General features: G+C 40.1%; 1 protein-coding gene across 2 annotated transcripts in view; it reads left to right on the top strand.

The window, feature by feature from the left end:
* The first annotated feature begins 3325 nt into the window (after positions 1-3325).
* The window catches only part of ccdc141 (coiled-coil domain containing 141), a 55991-nt gene continuing 38364 nt past the window's right edge, over positions 3326-20952 (top strand). For both annotated transcript variants that reach the window (XM_083536888.1, XM_083536887.1), the window contains exons 1-7: positions 3326-3687; positions 10161-10283; positions 14764-14955; positions 16872-16980; positions 17896-18149; positions 18870-18989; positions 20100-20294. In XM_083536888.1, coding sequence (XP_083393014.1) covers positions 3577-3687; positions 10161-10283; positions 14764-14955; positions 16872-16980; positions 17896-18149; positions 18870-18989; positions 20100-20294 — 1104 coding nt within the window. In that variant the 5' untranslated portion in view covers positions 3326-3576. The remainder of the gene's footprint in view (positions 3688-10160; positions 10284-14763; positions 14956-16871; positions 16981-17895; positions 18150-18869; positions 18990-20099; positions 20295-20952) is intronic.

The following is a 20952-nucleotide window of genomic DNA, read 5'->3' as shown; positions in this document are numbered from 1 at the left end:
GTCACAAAACCTTCCCCTTATAATGTCTATATACTGTATAGTGCAAACTTGTCATGTCTTTGTCTACTTTTTAGAGGTGTGTCAGGTCTTTGGACAGATTAATGAAGCGGGAAACTGAATTTAGAAATGAGCAAACAGCGGCTTTTAATGATGAAGCACGCAAGAGACAAACACCAGGATGTACCACTGATTAACAACATAATATTCAGCAGTAATCAAGTGATAACCAGGAACAGGATGTGGCAGTCAGGGGGGAAACAGGAAACTATAAAACAGAAGCTGTGCATGAAAAGCTGGTATCTGATGGTGGGTTTGGGATTAGTGAGTATTCATGCACGTTGATTAATGGAATGCTCAAATAAGTATTGTCTCAAGCAGAACTAACATTCCAGGTTAAAGAATAATTCACATTTCACCATTTGTTGTATTACTTTTTGCCAATTGCATTTTGCCAATGTTGTAAAACGTTACCAAAACTCCTGTTATTGCTTGTGTAATAGTTGCCATGAACCTTTGTTTTCCTCAAAAAATGTCAATCTGGTCCTGACTTTGACACTGGAGACTCCTTCTATAAATGTTAGAAAAGTGTAGTCCCTGTTATATTATCCTCCACTCTCCTGAGAAGATGTTTCACTAGATTTTGGAGTGTTCTTGTGTAAATTTGTGGTCAGGGTATTACCAAAGTCAGGTTAATAATTTAGGTGAGTTGAGGAGGTCTGGGGTGCAGTCAGAGCTCACATTAATCCCAAAGATGTTCAATAGGGTTCATAGCTTTTCAGTAGGATATCTTCCAATCCTTCTTCTTCTTTCGGCTGCTCCCATTAGGGCTCGCTACAGCGGATCATCCGTCTCCATACTATTCTGTCCACTACGTCTGCCTCTTTCAAACCGACTACCTGCATGTCTTCCCTTACCACATGCATAATCCAGGAGATCTTCCACTCCAAACCATGTAAAGCATCTCTTCATGGAGCTGGTTTTGTATAAAGGGGCATTGGAACAGGTTTTGAGTCTCCAAGTTCAAAGGAAGGGAAACTTGAATTCCACTGCATCCAAAAACACCATACACTGTGGTGTGTCTTCAACTATGTGTCAACACTTTGAGGAAAAACCACATATGGCTGGAAAAGTCAGGTTTCCCAATACTTTTGTCTCCAGCTAATGAAAAGTCTGTTGTCTGTTCTTGTAGTTTGGTTCATCAGAACGTCTCTTCAAGCCCATACACCATCACACAGTGTTCATCCACACATCTCTTTTCTGTTTTTTTTGTTCACACTTTCTTTTTCCTATCAGCTCGTCACATCGCTTCCTGCACATGAGCACTGGTGATAAAATTCCCCTGGAGAAACACGGCATCCTGAACTGGAGCCCAAAACATGTCTGGGGTGGGTTGGAATAATAACACCAGTGTTTTTCATGTGTTCTGTCTGTCTGTCTGTCTGTCTGGCAAAGAAAGAATTTTATTAGGGGGGTTGTTTCTTTACTGTGCATATGACAATAATCAAACTAAATGAACTAAACCAACTATAAATGTTTAACTCTTTAAGATTCTGCTTTTTTCCATGCATTCTGATTAGATTTATCTGTCATCTTCATGACCAAAACTGACCGTAAACCTTTTTTCTTGTTTAACCGAAGCATCAGGGAGCTTGTGATTGGTCCGTGTCAGTGTCAGAAGCTGCTCAGTATCAGCGATTCTCTCTGGTCACATTTTTATCCCATTGTCCTAAGTAAGGTAAGAGCACATTTTTATATGGATTCACTCTCTTTTGCGGTATAGGGACAAAAGTATTGGAACACCTGACTTTTCCAGCCATATTTGGTTCTTCCTCAAACTTACCACAAAGTTGAAGGCACACAATTGTTTGATGTTCATTTTGTATTCATTAATATGATGTTTGTGGTGCAGTGACATTCAATTTTCCCTTCACTTGAACTTGGAGAGCCAAAACCTGTTCGATTGTCCTTCTACACAAATCCAGCTGCATGAAGATCTGCTTTATATGAGTTGGAGTGTAAGATCTCCTGCTATAGAGCTTCATCCTTAGCCCTATTGAGCACCTTTGGGATGAATGTAAATGCTGACTGCACCCCAGGTCTCCTCACCTCACCTACATCAGTACCCGACTTTACTAACACTGCTTGTAGCTGAATGAGCAGAAATTTCCACGAGAAGACTCCAAAATCTGGTGGAACATCTTCCCAGAAGAGTGGAGTGTGGTCAGGTGTAAACCATTTCTGAAAAACCCTCAAAAAAAATATTAATGTACAGAATTAAATTAGAACAGAATACACTTTCACAGATTCTCCCAGACATTAAATATTTAAATCCCTGGAAGATGCTCCCGTGTCGGTCACGCATCATGGAAGGTGCAAGTTAAATCTGTCACAGGGGGCGCTCTATTGATTCACGCTTGTTACAAATATTTATTAAAAGCTCCTTTTTTTATTACGTTATTAAAACCATTATTATAATGTATAAATTTATGGGGAGAAAACCGGTTGTTCCTTGTTTAATCAGACGTCGAGCACCCCCGTATAACCATAATGGCACGACCCTCGTTTCATAACACAACTGCGAAGAATCGACTGTGAGATCGGTAGTCGAATCAGGCTCCTCGTATCGAAGCATCGAATCTTCGACTTTTCGGGGGGTTCCTGATAAAATGCACTAACATTATATACCCCATACTTTGGGTTGTGCTGTTTTACATCAACCGTGCGATGGTCCTGCCCCAAGGTGATTTTGCTGACACTGGAGACTCCTTCCTTTACTTCCTTTAAAAGTTAATTAAAATAAATCTGTGTAGAGAATGTATGCGGAGCATCTACCATATAAGTCACTGTGTTGAATGAAGTTTGTGAGCTCATATCTCATCACCACCCAGTTGCCACTGCTGGGCCCTTGAGCAAGGCCCTTAGTTTTACGTTCTGTCAAAGGTATTAATTGACGCCACTTGAAGTTTGAAGCAGACCAAAAGAGACATATGATCTCTACAGCAGCACAAACAAAGTGGGATTAAAGAAGAATCCTGGCAGGAACCCAGACTCTTAAAGCCTTCCTTTGGTGTATCGAATCCTAGATAATACTGACCTGGTGTAGTATTTAAACCCAATAAAAATCCTCCGAATTCTCTAGTTCTTGTCTCATTCGAGTCATCTATGAGGGAAAAAGATAACAAACAAAAGTTCAGTAGACGGAGTGCAACAGGCAGATGGAAAAAAGAGAGACAGAGTGAGGGAGAGAGAAAGAGGGAGGGAGAGCAGAAGCATAGAGGGGCCCAAAGTCACCAAACTTAGGGGTGTGTCAAATTGCTTTCAGTGCAGCGTGATAAAAGCCGGTGGATATTTCTATTTTTACCTCGCTGTGCCTCAGCCCCTTCGGCTCGCTCTGCTGGACTAAAAGCAGCTCCATAACTGCATGCTGGATGAGAGCGGGACAGAGCACTCGGGACATGGTGACGCTGTTGTTGTAACAGATTTTTTTTGTTTGTTTGTGTTTGGACGTCTGTCTGTGACACATTGGGCCAAGTCGACCCTCCTGCTTGCTGTTCTTGTGAACTCGGGAGGGGGAAAATGTCCAGCGAAGGTGACCGGGGAGGACAAGCGTCCACCACCAACACCACAGCGCTGAGTACAGTGGCAGTGCAGGCAGGAGACACGCAGATCATTGTAGCTGTATTAAAGGTACTAAAATTTGAATGCTTCATTGTTTTAAATCTATCACTTGTGCAGATAGGTATCAAACGGATTTTATATTATTGGACATCATGACATCACTCCCACCTACTCAGAAGGTAGCCTGTCATATTTTTTTTTTTTTATGTAGTTTATTATTAACATTTATAAACAACAGATTACACTTTTATTATATTGATAAATTATATAGAAATATAAAATCTATACACACACACATACACATCATAACTTGTGAGAACATGATTCATCCATTAATGATGTCATAATTAAGACAACATGCAAAGGCCTTACTTATGACATCATTATTAGATGAATCGTATCCTCACAAGTTATGTAGTCTCCAGGGTCTGCAATGGCTCTCTGAGTGCACTACAAAAAAAATATAAAAATAGAGAGAATGTAGATACCATCCAGTCTGGTCATTTACATTAACGCACCATAATGTGACGCATCATAATCAACCAGGTTGTAGCAGGTTGTATCTGCTGCCACTTATACATGAAACACAATGAATACAACACATAAGCGACACTTGAGATACTCGAGTAATGACAGTTTACAAGCTTTCATATCTCTTTCATATCTTGTTGCTTTTCTGGAGAAAAGTGTTATATAAACGTAAAGTCTACCCTGAATATGCTAGAAATCTCATCTACAGCTGTTGTGTATTAGTGCTTGCAAATGCTTCGGTGGAATAGTCATAGTTGAGGAATTAGATAGAGATCAGTTTGGGAATCTTTTGTCCAAAGTGAATGTTCCATTCACTCTTCTGGGGAGATGTTCCACTAGATTGTGGCGATTTGTGTTCATTCAGCCACAAGGATGTGTTTAGTAAAGTCAGGTAGTGATGTAGGTGATGTGAGGAGGCCTGGGGTGCAGCTTTCCGATTCATTCCAAAGGTTTTCTCAATAAGGTTAAGGATCAGAGCTTTATAGTAGGTGATCTTCCACTCCAGCCCTTGTAAACATATCTTCATGGAGCTCGATTTATACACAAGGGCATTGTGATGCTGGAACATGTTTGGGTCCCTTAGCTCCAGTGAAGGGGAAATTCAATTTCTTTGCATCCAAAGACACCAATTGTGTCCAGAACAATTGTTTAATAAAGACGAGTTTAATAAAGAACCTCATTTGGATAGAACAAACAGGTGTCCCAATACAAAAATAAAAAAAAATGTCCATATGATGTTTTAGAAAATACTATTTTAAAAAGACGTCCTATACAATTGTGTGCCTCCAACTTTGTGGTAACAGTTTGCGGAAAATCCACGTATGGATGGTAAAGTCAGGTGACCTGATACCCTTGTCCGTATAATGTATAACCGTAAGGGTCAGCAGATTTTTAGGGTTCTTCCAAAAGCTTCAGTTTGAGTAGTTTCTTGAAGTTTATGGTAGATTTTAAGGTTGTTTTTCAGCTCCATCATCTGGAATTGGCTGAATCCATTCTTCCATCTAAGGTTGAAGTGGTTCATATGCCAATGCTTGAGACACCACTTTAAAACAGGATTTTAAGATTTACATTCATGCTTGTTTTTTCCAAGTCTAGGTTTTTTTTTTGTGTGTTTTTTGTTTCAGTCAATTTACAAAAGGTCCCTGCTCCCTATCTAGATAGGTTGAGGTAACAAATAAGTGTTTGTGAGGGGGAAAAACTTGAGAGGAAGCAGATTTAAAAGGAAACTTGTCCTCCTCTGGGTGACATCCGAATATTCATTAATTTTATTATAATTCTATTGTTGTTGAGGTTATCAATTTGAATGTAATCTTTAACATAACTCTGAATGAATAATTAAAACAAATTCATGTTCTCCAGTAACGCTTGGATCAGAACAGTGAAGCACGGTACTATTGGAAAAATTTACTGGTGCTATTCTAAACACGTGCGTTACCACGTCTGCGATTTAATCATGGACAGCGAGTTAGAACGAAGAGCAAACGTGAACTTCTACGTGAAACCGGGCGAATCTGCTACATAGACGTAGTGTGCAGCAACGAGTCGTTCGAGGCGTTTTGAGCGGTTTTAGAGCCGAAGAACATCACTGGAACACGACGAGAGAATAGGAAGACCTTCAACGAGCTCAACCCCTGGAATTGTCAAAGTCATTCAGCAACTTGTGCATAATGATTGTCGGAGAAAAATTCACATGATCTCGCTTCCATTTTGGCACGAAGATGACGATCGAATCGCAGAAGGTGCTTTAAACATGTCGAATAGAAGACCTATTCCAAAAGTGGCAGGAACACTGGGAGCGCTGTATTGCTGTGCAAGGGGATTATTTTGAAGGTGATGGTAGATAAACGTAGATAAATAACGTACTTTCTTGTAAAACAGAGATTAGTCTCGAAACTTTTTGCACTGCTCTCTCAGTGATCAGTTTCCTTGAACATCATTTTGTGTGACTGTATAGTTCCTGATAATACTGTCACGAATCCTTCCTGACGTCATTCCTGCAATTACAATACTTTTTTTCACTCTGATGTTTATGTGGATAATAAATAGTTGAAATCTGCAGTAGCTCGAGAAGATCCCTTGTCCTTCCTCGTAGATATTAATCACTAATCAGAAGTGACCTCGGTACGCCAGCGCTCGGAAATGAGCAAGTGTGAAAAGCCAGATCCATCATTGTGCAGGAGGTGACGCGTTTTTTTGCTGTTTGTTTAGTTTTTTTTGTTGCAGCCATCACCAAAGACAAACTGCCACATATCCGGGAGTAATTGTGCCTCTGTGTCATCCATTACAACCTGGCTTTAATTCTTCTGGAGGACAAACTCCAAAGCCGAACTCCATGTCCTGAAGTCTGCCACACTGTCTGCGTTAATGTTGGTTTTTATCGACTCCCGTGGGAACCATTAAATACTCTGCTTGTGACAAATCCCATCCCATATACGAGCTTTGAATTATTGATCAGGGTTTCTACCTGGTTTTATTTTGTGCTTCTGGTGCTGGTTGCTGCTTTCGGGTCAGTTATTGATGGTGAAAAGTGCTCACACACAAACACAATATGAAATCTTTCGAGCAGAAAACTGGCTGCAGTCGAAGCCGCGCATGCCGGCATAATGCTTGCTGCCAACGCTCTTAATATATACAGTGCAGACAATTAAGCAGCCATCTGTCCTTATATCCGAAGCTGCCTTTCCAACATTTGTGTCACAATTTAGACAAACTGCAGCAGCTGTGAAAGGGCGTTCTGAACCTGAGATTCTGGTAAATAGGATCTTCAGCAAAGCATACGTGGGTTAAATGGTCATTATTATGCTTTTGTTCAAATTGATTTTTAGATATTATGTACCATTTAGAATGGATGGATGGATGGAATTTTGTTCTATAATTCTTAAATTTTGTGAAGCTGATTTGAGACAATGTCCATTATGAAACATACTATAGAAATAAACTTAAGATGGATTAATGGATGGATTGGTAGATGGATAGATTGGTAGATGGGTAGTTAGGTGGATAAATGGAGAGATGGGTAGATGGTAGATCTGTAGATGGATGGATGGATGGTAGATGGGATGATGAATAGAAATGTAAATGGATAGATCTGTAAATGGATAGATGGATCGATGGATGGTTTGGTAGATGGATAAATTGGTAGATGGATATTTAGATGGATGGATGGTGTTCTTGTGAATGGTACTCATCATTCTTCTTCCTTCAAACACGTTTAGTGGAATTATCACCCAAAAGTTCTATTTTGGTCTCATCTGACCACATGAATTTCTTCCATGACTCTTCTGGATCATCCAAATGGTCATTGGCAAACTTAAGACGTGCCTGAACATGTGCTGGTAAAAGCAGGGGAACCTTCCGTGCCACGCATGATTTCAAACCATGATGTCTTAGTGTATTACCAACAGTAACCTTGGAAACGGTGGTCCCAGCTCTTTTCAGGTCATTGGCCAGCTCCTCCCGTGTAGTTCTGGGCTGATTTCTCACCTTCCTTAGAATCATTAAGACCCCACGAGGTGAGATCTTGCATGGAGCCCCAGTCCGAGGGAGATTGACAGTCATGTTTAGCTTCTTCCATTTTCTAATGATTGCTCCAACAGTGGACCTTTTTTCACCAAGCTGCTTGGCAATTTCCCTGTAGCCCTTTCCAGCCTTGTGGAGGTGTACAATTTTGTCTCTAGTGTCTTTGGACAGCTCTTTGGTCTTGGCCATGTTAGTAGTTGGATTCTTACTGATTGTATGGGGTGGACAGGTGTCTTTATGCAGCTAACAACCTCAAACAGGTGCATCTAATTTAGGATAATAAATGTAGTGAAGGTGGACATTTTAAAGGCAGACTAACAGGTCTTTGAGGGTCAGAATTCTAGCTGATAGACAGGTGTTCAAATACTTATTTCCAGCTGTATCATACAAATAAATAGTTAAAAAATCATACATTGTGATTTCTGGATTTTTTTTTTTTAGATTATGTCTCTCACAGTGGACATGCACCTACGATGATAATTTCAGACCCCTCCATGATTTCTAAGTGGGAGAACTTGCAAAATAGCAGGGTGTTCAAATACTTATTTTCCTCACTGTATATAAGTATGTGTTTGTGTGTGTGTGTGTGTGTGTGTGTGTGTGTGTGTGTGTGCTTACATATATATATATATATATATATATATATATATATATATATATATATATATATATATATATATATATATACAGTGGGTACGGAAAGTATTCAGACCCCCTTAAATGTTTCATTTTTTGTTATATTGCAGCCATTTGCTAAAATCATTTAGGTTCATTCTTCTTCCTCATGAATGTACACATAGCACCCCATACTGACAGAAAAACACAGAATTGTTGACATTGTTGCAGATTTATTAAAAAAGAAAAACTGAAATATCACATGGTCCTAAGTATTCAGACCCTTTGCTCAGTATTTAGTAGAAGCCCCCTTTTGATCTAATACAGCCAGGAGTCTTTTTGGGAAAGATGCAACAAGTCTTTCACACCTGGATTTGGGGATCCTCTGCCATTCCTCCTTGCAGATCCTCTCCAGTTCTGTCAGGTTGGATGGTAAACGTTGGTGGACAGCCATTTTTAGGTCTCTCCAGAGATGCTCAATTGGGTTTAAGTCAGGGCTCTGGCTGGGCCATTCAAGAACAGTCACGGAGTTGTTGTGAAGCCACTCCTTCGTTATTTTAGCTGTGTGCTTAGGGTCATTGTCTTGTTGGAAGGTAAACCTTCGGCCCAGTCTGAGGTCCAGAGCACTCTGGAGAAGGTTTTTGTCCAGGATATCCCTGTACTTGGCCGCATTCATCTTTCCCTCGATTGCAACCAGTCGTCCTGTCCCTGCAGCTGAAAAACACCCCCACAGCATGATGCTGCCACCACCATGCTTCACTGTTGGGACTGTATTGGACAGGTGATAAGCAGTGCCTGGTTTTCTCCACACATACCGCTTAGAATTAAGGCCAAAAAGTTATATTTTGGTCTCATCAGACCAGAGAATCTTATTTCTCACCATCTTGGAGTCCTTCAGGTGTTTTTTTAGCAAACTCCATGCAGGCTTTCATGTGTCTTACACTGAGGAGAGGCCTCCGTCGGGCCACTCTGCCATAAAGCCCCGACTAGTGGAGGGCTGCAGTGATGGTTGACTTTCTACAACTTTCTCCCATCTCCTGACTGCATCTCCGGAGCTCAGCCACAGTGATCTTTGGGTTCTTCTTTACCTCTCTCACCAAGGCTCTTCTCCCCCGATAGCTCAGTTTGGCCGGACGGCCAGCTCTAGGAAGGGTTCTGGTCGTCCCAAACGTCTTCCATTTGAGGATTATGGAGGCCACTGTGCTCTTAGGAACCTTAAGTGCAGCAGAAATCTTTTTGTAACCTTGGCCAGATCTGTGCCCTGCCACAATTCTGTCTCTGAGCTCTTCAGGCAGTTTCTTTGACCTCATGATTCTCATTTGCTCTGACATGCATTGTGATCTGGAAGGTCTTATATAGACAGGTGTGTGGCTTTCCTAATCAAGTCCAATCAGTATAATCAAACACAGCTGGACTCAAATGAAGGTGTAGAACCATCTCAAGGATGATCAGAAGAAATGGAAAGCACCTGAGTTAAATATATGAGTGTCACAGCAAAGGGTCTGAATACTTAGGACCATGTGATATTTCAGTTTTTCTTTTTTAATAAATCTGCAACAATGTCAACAATTCTGTGTTTTTCTGTCAATATGGGGAGCTGTGTGTGCATTCATGAGGAAGAAGAATAAACTTAAATGATTTTAGCAAATGGCTGCAATATAACAAAGAGTGAAAAATTTAAGGGGGTCTGGATCCTTTCCGTACCCACTGTATATATATACACACACACACATGTAGCATTGTGGTGATAATGGGGAGGTGTCTAAAGTTCAGGCCATTCACAGGAAATGCACCCGCAGGTATAGTGTTTCACCTCTTTGTAAACACGGCCTTGGTTTGTCATCTCCGTGTCTATTTGTGTGTGTGTATTATTGCAGTGTGGAGAACTGGTCCAGCTGCAGCTGACTGAAGCCCATCCGGACCTCCTGGGGATTGGAAACAATCAGGAAGAAACCAAGAAACTTTTGGAAGAACACGATGAGCTTCTAGTTAAACTAAAGGTGCGGCATCACAGTCATGACTTTTTGCTGAAACTATTATATACCTACATGCCACTTTACTCCATTATCAAACAGGATGATGAACAACAGTTACATGACACTCTAGCAAGATTGAAAACAAGTCCTTATGTCCCTTCCAGTGTAGTGCATCGTTCATGTTTAGACACGCTGCTTCTCAAAATAGGCCCCGGTGCTATGCGGCTAACCTAGATAAGATGTGACTTGTGTCTATCTCTTCCAAATTATCTTTCCTTGTTCTTAGTGTCATCTAGAAACACGGGCAAATCTTCACTGTGTAGCTGAAAGCTCTGATATTGAGGAGGTGGTCGCCTTGGACAACCAAATGTATTCCCTATTTATAGGTGTGCAATATTATACACTATATAGACAAAAGTACAGGGTTATTCAAAAAGAATGAACCGATTTCATTACGCAATAGAACAACTGAACGTTTCCAGAGGAACGACGCGACTACATCGCCCCTTGTGGCAGCCTTTCAAAACTTAGATAACTCCTCTTTCAAATGGTCACTGACTCATTCCATTAGGAAGCTTGAGAACTGAAGCAAAGCGCCATGATATCAGTTCATTCTTTTTAAATTACCCTGTATTTGCACACCCAAATTTTCTAGTCATATGTGGTTCTTCTCGAAACTGTTCCCAAAACATTGGAGGCGAACAACTGTATAAAACGTCTTTGGATGCAGTAGCAAAAAATTCCATTTAATCGAGACCCAACCCTGTTCCAGCATGATAATACCCCTGTGCATTATCCAGCCAGCTCCATGAAGATCTCCTTTAAATGGGTTGGAGTGGAAGATCTCCTGCTATAGAGCTCTGATCTTAACCCTACTGAATCAGTCATTTTCCCAGTAGAGTGGAGGTTATTCTAATTCTCCATAAAGCCAAAATGCTTTTGCTGTTAGCATTAGTAACTAGATTAGTCTCACAATATAGACCTCTAGCTTTGCTTTATATAGTCAGTCTGGTATGTTTCAGATATGGAGTCACGATTCTCCAACTTATACAGGAAGAATTCATGTTGATGAGCAGCCATGAGCATTAGATTTAAATTTATAGCATATGTCCTTATGCCATTTTATACAATGGGGCATAAACACCTTGCTTACAGGCTAAGCTTGGTGGTGCTGGGATTTGATCTCACAACCTTTCGATCAGAATTAAACAGCCACTAAGCCCTTTTATGTGAAAGGTCTTGTATACTCACCACAAGCCGAGTTGAGTGGCTTTTTTCATTGTCATTTCAATCACATACACTTGGTACAGTACACACTGAAGTGAAACATTCCTCCAGGACCACGGTGCTTCATACAATTAGAGATATTTATGTTTTAAGCAGACCTACACACATTACTACATGAAGTGCATACTGGTAAATGTGCATTTTAGACAATGCAGTTACTTAAAGCTCTTCAATAAAATGCATTATAAAGAAATGCTTCTGTGAGCCTTTAGTCAATTATAATTTTTTATCTTCATCTTCCACTGTTGTGGTGTAGAGCTCAGAATTCTGGCTCAATCTGTGTACATGGACTTGCAGAGAGCCAGTCGGATTGCAGCTTTCAAAATTTCTAAAGCTCGCAGCCAGAAAAGTGTTCAACTGCCAAGGTCTATAACCCCTTAACGTTTCAGTTGTAAGCAGTGGTGGATGAAGTAGACAAACCATGTAGTTAAGTTAAAGTAGAGATACACAAGGTTAAATGTTACTCCAGTAAAAGTAAAAGTGTTCCTTTAAACTTGAGTAAAAGTACCAAAGTTCTATGATTTATTATGGCTGTAATGTTCTATTATCATTTTTATCACCAGGCACTTTGCCTAATCAACTTAGTTTATGTGAAAAGACTCTGTTACTCTTAAGTCAAGTCAAGTTTATTTCTATAGCGCTTTTCACAACAGACATTGTCTCAAAGCAGCTTTACAGAAATCAACAGTCAAGGTAAACGATGTGTATTTATCCCTGATGAGCAGCCTGGTGACTGTGGCAAGGAAAAACTCCCTTAGATATTATGAGGTAGAAACCTTGAGAGGAACCAGAAGGGGAACCCATCCTCATTTGGGTGACATCAAGAGTGTGATTATAGTCTTTAAACAATACAGAAGACTGGACTAACATGAGCACTGGAATGTAAGATTATGAGTGATGTTCTTTCTACAGTCTTTTACAGTCATTGTGGGTATAAAACTAGGAGCTACTGAGCAACTCATAAAATAGCTCAACATTTGAGATCATTGTAGATCCAACACCAGCTTCTCCATGCCAGAGCCTTTAAAAACTCAAGGAGGTCCAGTGTCCAAACTCCACATGAAGTGATCCAATTGGCGCTGGTACGTCTCTAGATGGTTCGGGATGTTTGCTGGTTCGGCATCTACTTCTTTAAAGGCCCACAATCTTCATAAGGTGGGACGTGACCGGAGCTGGAGCAATGTCAGGATGCCTCTCAGCCCAATGATCTATTAATAGAATTATATCAATTTGTCAAACACTGATCTTTTCAACTACTTCAAATATGGCCACTTGTGTTGTGTCGAGTTCGAATCAAACTCATCATTCATCATTTATTCCTCTCTAAATGTTCTGTTGAACTGACGCTGAACTGTATGTTGGTGATCAGTAGATACACCGTGCGGCAATCAAAACGAGTTCAAAACAGAGCGTGCGCTCGACCCCGATTGGTAGATTTCTGTTGATTGATCACTTAATTTTTTATCTTTATGAATAAAAAGGAACAACTGATTTCACAAAATGTAGTTGAGATAAAAGGTAAAACATTTTACTTATAAATGTGGTGAAGTTGAAGTAAAAGTCTCCCCAAATGAAAATACTTAAATACAGTAACAAATAACATTTACATTGTTACTGTCCACCACTGGTTGTAAGTTCTCCGGATAAAGGCGTCTGCCAAATGCCAGAATGTATATGTAACCAAGTTGCAGTATAAATACTATTTTCCCTTTTTTGAATAGTAGGATATGCTGTTTACATAAAGAAAAAGAATGGTTTTATCCAGACGCAATCCTATAATAATGAGGTTACAATGTGTGAACTGACCCAATTCCAGCTCATACATTACCTTTACTTACGTAAAGCATACTGACGTTTATGATATATTTCCTCATTAGACTTGTGTCCTTACATTGTAGCACCACACACTCACACCCTTTCCTCTCTATAAGTGGGATTATGTCCCACTTATACATTTGCCTCCATCCTACCCCCGTTTTGCCCACTGTTTTCTTTATAATTGCTTTCGCTTTGCACCGATCTTCTTCTTGCTCTTGCCAGCGATTTATATTATTTTCACAGAATGCAGGAATTTCTTTCCAGGCCTAATTATAATTCCTGCTCTGCAGGGCTTCTCGTGCCAGCTGCTTCACTCTCTGTCAGATGTCCAAGTCAAGAACCTTTCAATGTGTATTGAACTTGAGCTGCCATTGCATTCCGTAGCTATTATACATGTGATCAGTCTCTGACAAGAATCAGTGTAACAGCATGTCCTGGAGTGTTTCATTCTTTTATACGTGTATTTACATCCCATTCCATACTTAGTTCCCATTTGCTGTTATAGTGACCTCCACATTTCTGGGAAGATGTTCCACCAGATTGTGGAGTATGTTAGTAAAGTCAGGTACTGATGTAGGACGAGGAGGCTTGGGGTGCAATTCATCCTAAATATAATCAAAGGTTGAGGTTGCAAAGCGCTAGAGAAGATCTTTCATTCCAACCCATGCAAAGCAAATCTTCATAAACCACACTTTGTGCACAGGGGCATCATCATGCTAGAACAGGTTTGGGTCTTCTAGCTGAAGTGAGCGGAAAATATCATGGTACTTTATCAAAGACATCTTATACAATTGTGTGCCTCCTACATTGTGGGTCAACAAGGGCCAAATTGTGATGTCTAGACCACTGGGTCAGAGCATCTCCAATGCTGCAGCTCTTGTGAGATGTTCCTGGTTTGCAGTGGTCTGTTTTTGGTTTGTTTTCAGCTCTAACATGACACAGTTTCTTGTTCTTGTTATAATTTTCTCTCTCGGAATGAGTAATTCTACAAAAAAAATAAAAATGCAGGTATGTTCAGTGTAGGGATTTCTTCGAGCATTAACACTGTCTTGTTTTTTTCTGTGCCACGTGCAAAGGTATTTTTTTTTTAATATATCTATAAAATTAACATTTTTAATTTTAACATTGATTCAAATGCACTGTAGTGATTGCAAATTGCTTTCAGTTGTTCTGGATTTGCATCCAAAATGGCAACTGTGTGCGTCTCCGGAGGGGCGACACATTCAGAGCCAGTGCTTCCCATGAGGGCTTTTATTAAAACCAAGCAATAGCAGCAGTACACAAATCGTTCAGCCTGCACGAGTCGTCTGTTGAAGCGCTAATTCTTTTAATTAAAAACTTTGGAGAAGCGAGGATTCTAAGCTGAAACTTACGAGAGCAATGTGAAACTGTGTGGCAGAGAAATGAAGGAGGCGTGCGGGCACTGCTGGAGAAGGCGGATAAGACTGCGGAGGAGAAGGAGGGAGAGGAGGACGTTTATGAAGCCATGGCTCTGTCGCTCAGCGAGGCCTGGAAAAAGTTGGTGAGCCACCTGGAGAAACGTCGCTCACTCCTGCAGCTGGCCTGCCACTTCTACAACCACGCCCTGGAGGTGAGAAAGACGAGTGTGGTGTTGCTGAGAGGACGTGTATACTGCTTTTACTTTCATAGGAAACATATGTATTGTGGAAGCTTGAAGAGATGGTAGTAATGGTGTGATCAAAGGGAGGAGTGTGGAATAGAGGGAGTAAGTGAGAGTCAGGGAGAGTGAGTAATGATGAAAGTGAGGGAGTGAGGGATGGAGAGTGAGTGGGGGATGGAGAGAGGGATTGCATGAGAGTGAATGAGGGAGTGAAGAATGAAGGAAGTTAGTGAGAGACTAAGTGGGGGACAGAGGGAGGGAGGAAGAAATGGAGGAAGAGAGTGAGGGATTGAGTGAATGAGGGATGGAGGAAGAGATTGAGGGACAGAGGGAGTGAGTGAATGAGTGAATGAGTGAGTGAGGGAGGGAGGGAGGGAGGGATAGAGTAAGGAAAGAATGAAGAGAGTGGATGGGTGACAGAGGGGTGAGTGAGTGAGGGATGGAGGAAGAGAGTGAGTGAGTGACAGAGGGGTGAGTGAGTGAGGGACAGAGTGAGTGAGTGAGGGATGGAGTGATGGGGGACAGAGGAGTGAGTGAGGAATGGAGGAAGAGAGTGAGGGAGTGAGGGATGGAGGAAGAGAGTGAGTGAGTGACAGAGGGGTGAGTGAGTGAGGGACAGAGTAAGTGAGTGAGGGATGGAGTGATGGGGGACAGAGGAGTGAGTGAGGAATGGAGGAAGAGAGTGAGGGAGTGAGGGATGGAGGAAATGAGTGAGGGAGTGAGGAAGTGAGTGGGTGAGGGATGGAGGAAGAAAGTGAGTGGGTGAGTGAGTGAGAGAGATAGAATGTGTGTGTATTTGATAACGCTGTCGTATCGGAGACTCTCATCACACATCTATTGTTCTGTTCAGAGTTTATGTTGCTACTTTGTGTTTGCTCAGTATGTGAAACCGTGTGTGTGTGTGTGTGTGTGTGTGTGTGTGTGTGTGTGTGTGTGTGTGTGTGTGTGTGTGTGTGTGTGTGTGTGTGTGTGTGTGTGTGTGTGTGTGTGTGAGAGAGAGAGAGAGAGAGAGCTGTGTACTCAATATATTTTCAAAGTAACAGCTGTTTCCTCTGTTTTTCTGTTTTGTTCTGTTGTGTTGTTTTAAATCCAGAGCTTTGATATTTGTTTGAATTTACACTAAGAGTTGAAATGAGACATGAAAGAGCAGCACAAGAATGAAAAGCAATGAAATCCTCTGGAGATCGGACTGATATAGATTGGACTGAAAATTAAGGAAATTAGCTGTAGAATATATATTTGGGCTTGTGTGTGTTGTGATCCAATCAGGACTGGGTTTTGCTTCAGGACAGAAGATATCAACAAACTTCGAATGTCTGCACTGAAGACTGATAACTGATTTGGTGATGTTTAATTCTTAGGTCTGATTGGTGATGAGACGTTTCAGATAGTAAGTCACCTGGAGCGTTCTGCAGGCTATAATTTACATTTACAGCGTTTGGCAGACTCCCTACCCAGAATGACTTACGTTTATCTCATTCATACAAATGAACAGCTATGGGGTAAAGGGGGCCTTGCTCAGGGGCCCAAGAGTTTGGTGCTTTTTGTTGTGGTTGGGATTTAAACTCATGACTTTCGGATTCAAAATCTAATGCCTCAAACACTGTTGCCACGTGTTACTGGATCATTGTTAACATCATTGGAACCGATTTTGGATTTGACTGGCTGACAGTCAGACAGTCAGACAGACAGACAGTCAGACAGTCAGTCAGTCATTCTCTAGGCTTTTTCAATCACACACAGAAACACCTGTACAGATTGAGTGTTTATATATTTGTGTGTGTGTCTGTGTCTGTGTCTGTGTTGTTTAAAATGTCTCATTACAATTTAATAGTAAAGACTATAATCAGCATGTTGTATTGATTCGTGTCTCTGTGTGACTGTAGTTTGCCATTAAGATTGATGAAGCGGAGGAGCTGCAGAGCGCTGGAACAGACCTGAACCCTGACACGGGTTTAACTGAGCTAAAGCACAAATACAGCAGCCTAAGGAGAGGTGACCCACACACACACACACACACACACACACACACACACACACACACACACACACACACACACACACACACACACACCACTATCTGTCTTTCTGTCTAAATCTAATTGTCATTTGCATCACACTAGTTATATATCTACCTGTCTGATCATCTGTCTGTCTGTCTATCTTAGTCCATGTGTTTTACTGCATGTCTGTTCACCTGTCTGTCTCTGTTCGTATGTCTGTCCGTATGTCCGTAGGTCGGTCGGTCGGTCTGTCTGTCTGTCTGTCTGTCTGTCTGTCTTCTTAGTCCATGTGTTTTATTGCATGTCTGTCTGTCTGTCTGTCTGTCTGTCTGTCTGTCTGTCTGTCTGTCTGTCTGTCTGTCTGTCTGTCTGTCTTAGTCCATGTGTTTTATTGTCTGTCTGTCTGTCTGTCTGTCTGTCTGTCTGTCTGTCTGTCTGTCTGTCTGTCTGTCTGTCTGTCTGTCTATCTATCTATCTATCTATCTATCTATCTATCTATCTATCTATCTATCTATCTATCTATCTATCTATCTATCTATCTATCTATCTAATTACTTTATCTGTCTGTTTGTATTTATAGTTGTATCTGATTTTTTGTTTTAAATTGAGTAATAGAGAGATACACTTACACTGATCTCCTGAATGAACATGACCTCTGACCTGCACTTCACACTAATATGTTATGATCCTCTGAGACTTTTTCTCTCCCGGACCCTCAGCACTTTCTCTATTCTATATCCTTGAGACTCCACAGTCAAAGTGTTCAATAGATTATAAACGTCACTTTGACACATCAGGCTGTAATGAAGAAGGAAAAACGCAGCCCAAATGGTGGCTTCAGTTGTGGAGATAATGGACTGGAGTGTTAGTGGATTAAATCTAAATGTATCCGTTTGTGGATCTTCAGGTCTGCTGGAGAAGTCTATGAAGGCACTGAATAGAAAATGTGAGTTGTTGGATTTCTTGAAGAGCTTCGAGGCAGAGGAGGCTCTGCGATACACAGTCGGGGCACGTGCTGCTCAGAACAGCTACAGGAAAGTGGATGGACTGATGGAGCTCCTGCAAGACCGACGTAGAGCAGTTGACCAGCGTATGGCTCAACAAATCCACAGTCAGGAAGTGAAGAACAGGATCTCTGAGTGGGAGAGACAGGAACAGGAGGTAAGTGGAGGGGATACTTAAACTAATTCAACCAACCTGTCTTTTTACACAAGGACAAGAAGAGTAAAGTCAGAATTATGGCATATTTAAAACCATAGCCATATTTAATAGGGAGAGAAGTAATGAATGCTATAATGATGTTCTGATTGCCACCAGATGAATCAGTTATTTATCAGCGAAACCTGTTGAAGGAGACAGGAATTAATTACAAAGATTATATAGCTTTAAACTGAATTGAAACTGTCATTTATTGTGTATTCACAATATATATATATATATATATATATATATATATATATATATATATATATATATATAATTTATTTATTTATTTTAACGAAATTTATTATAATTGCATTTGTAAACATAAACAGTTTACAATTTTTTTAAAAACAATATTAAATAAAATGAATATATGAAATATATTTTGTAATATTTTGTAAAAAGAAAATAGAAAAAATCAAATTAATGTAATACACTTTATTAAATTGATTTAAATTGAGTAATCGATTAAATAGGCATGCATTAAATTGATTAATAAAATTAAATAAATAGAAAAATTCAATAAAAGTCGTATTTTTGGACAATACAGATTGTATTTTCGGTTTAGAGTGAGCAGCTACAGTGACACTGTGTCCTTCCGATCAGTAACCCAGAGCTTCAGTCTCAGTTCAGAACAGTCCAGTAACTGTTTGCTTTCTTACCCACTCTGTCATGCAGGTCACACGATGGTTTAAGGAAAAAGGCGACCCGTTCTTGGAAAGGAATCAGCTGGGCTCATCCTTGTCTGAAAGCGAAGAGTTACTGCAGGAGCATAAAGAATTTGAACTCAAAGCTAAGGTGAGGTTTGTTTATAAGTACTTTTCCAAGCAATACAGAAATCTAGTTTAGGGAAGGAACTGTCTCTGGAAAATCCGACTGAAATGGACCTCTGTTAAAAGTGCTTTACAAATAAAAAATGAATTGTACTTGATTAGTATTATATACTGTACAAGATCATGAACCATGTTCTCATTGCATTGTTTACGCAGAAGTTTTTGGAAAATCTATATAGTTAAAAAACATTATTTGAAAATTTTTAAGTGAACATTTGCTCACTTTATTAATATGAAATGCCTTTATTATTTCTCAGGTGCATTGTTCTGGATTACTTTATAAAATACTGGAAAATTATCCCAAAATTAGAACAGTCTGCAGAGCTCCATGAAATTTTGTTTAATTTTGTAAATCCATTAGTATTTTGGGGAAAAATGAGAACAAAAGGCACAAATGCAATGAGATCACTCATTATATGTGACCGCTCAGTAGTTAAAATAGTGGTCCTTTAATCAGAAGGTTATGAAATCACATCCCACACCACCATGGTGTCATTTCTGGACCCTTCAGCAAGGCTCTGGACCCCTCAACTGCTCAGTTACATAAATGTAATATTTGTAAGACTTTCTGTAAAGAGCATCTGCCAAATTCTCTAAATGTAAATAGATAAACATGAGATTAGTCAGACAAGCAAACCAAGGTATGATGAGGAACTCAGAAGGAGATGGAGAAATCCACAGCTTTGATGGGAGAAGCTGTTTGTAGGACAACTAAAGAGGAAAGAAAACCAGGCCTTATAAAATAAATCCTTTTAAAATTATTCCAAAAGGAATTATAAGCTTGAGAATGCTCTCTGGTCTCATAAAACCATGATTGAACTCCTTGACTTTGGTACCTGTCAATAGATTTGGTAGTGCTGATCACTGTGAGAACACCTGCAGTGAAGCACGGTGGTGGTTGCAGTGCATTGAAATCACCTTGAACTCATGGTTGCTGATCGAATCCCAATTAAATAATTCAAGTATTCTATAAATTTCGTAAGATTTCATTGTTGATTATGCTGTAAATATTCAAACCAGTCTGCACCATTATGATTCTCCATGCTAATATCTAATGGGTTTCAATACTCTGCAGCAATGGACGTCTCTGGTTGAGCGACTTCTCCAGCAGGCATCGGAGCTTCTTTTCTCAAACGATCATGAAAAGCTTGATTCCTTCTCAGAGAAAAGTCAGAATCTTCTCACCACAAACGAGCAGTTCTGGGATCTGATGATTTGTCGAGCTGGACAGCTGCACGAGAGCAACGCCTTCTTCAGCAGCGCTAATAAAGTATGTGTAAAAGCGGAGGCAGTGAAACGCAGCTGCAATTACAGTTAATGGATTCGATGACTTGTAGTGCAGTAAGGCATCACAGATAGTAAATTAAAGAGTCTCATGGTGAAGAAAAAAATATGCCCATTTTATGTTTCCTTATTTAACGGGATATTTTCAATTAATTATAATTTAATTTGACTGGTAATACATTACTGTAGAAATCAATTTCCTTCATTTAAGTAATCTGTTGGTTCATGTTAATTATGAGCTCCAATAATGTACATCGGAAATTGATGCCAGCAAGATGTGGGTATGGAGAGGCTATAAACATAACAAAATAGCATGTAATTATAGAAAAATATCGCTCTTTAACTTGCATTAGAACAGATTATTTTATTTTATATTTTATACTTTCTCAGTCCAGACAGACAGACAGACAGACAGACAGACAGACAGACAGACAAAAAAGAAAGAAAGACAGACAGACAGACAGACAAAAAAGAAAGAAAGACAGACACACAGACAGACAAAAAAGAAAGAAAGACAGACACACAGACAGACAAAAAAGAAAGAAAGACAGACACACAGACAGACAAAAAAGAAAGAAAGACAGACACACAGACAGACAAAAAAGAAAGAAAGACACACAGGCAGACAAAAAAGAAAGAAAGAC

The sequence above is a fragment of the Silurus aristotelis genome (assembly GCF_946808225.1).
Source record: "Silurus aristotelis genome assembly, chromosome: 3".
Classification (NCBI taxonomy): Eukaryota; Metazoa; Chordata; class Actinopteri; order Siluriformes; family Siluridae; genus Silurus; species Silurus aristotelis.
The sequence above is the reverse complement of the archived record's forward strand: the minus strand, read 5'-3'. Positions and strand labels throughout refer to the sequence as shown.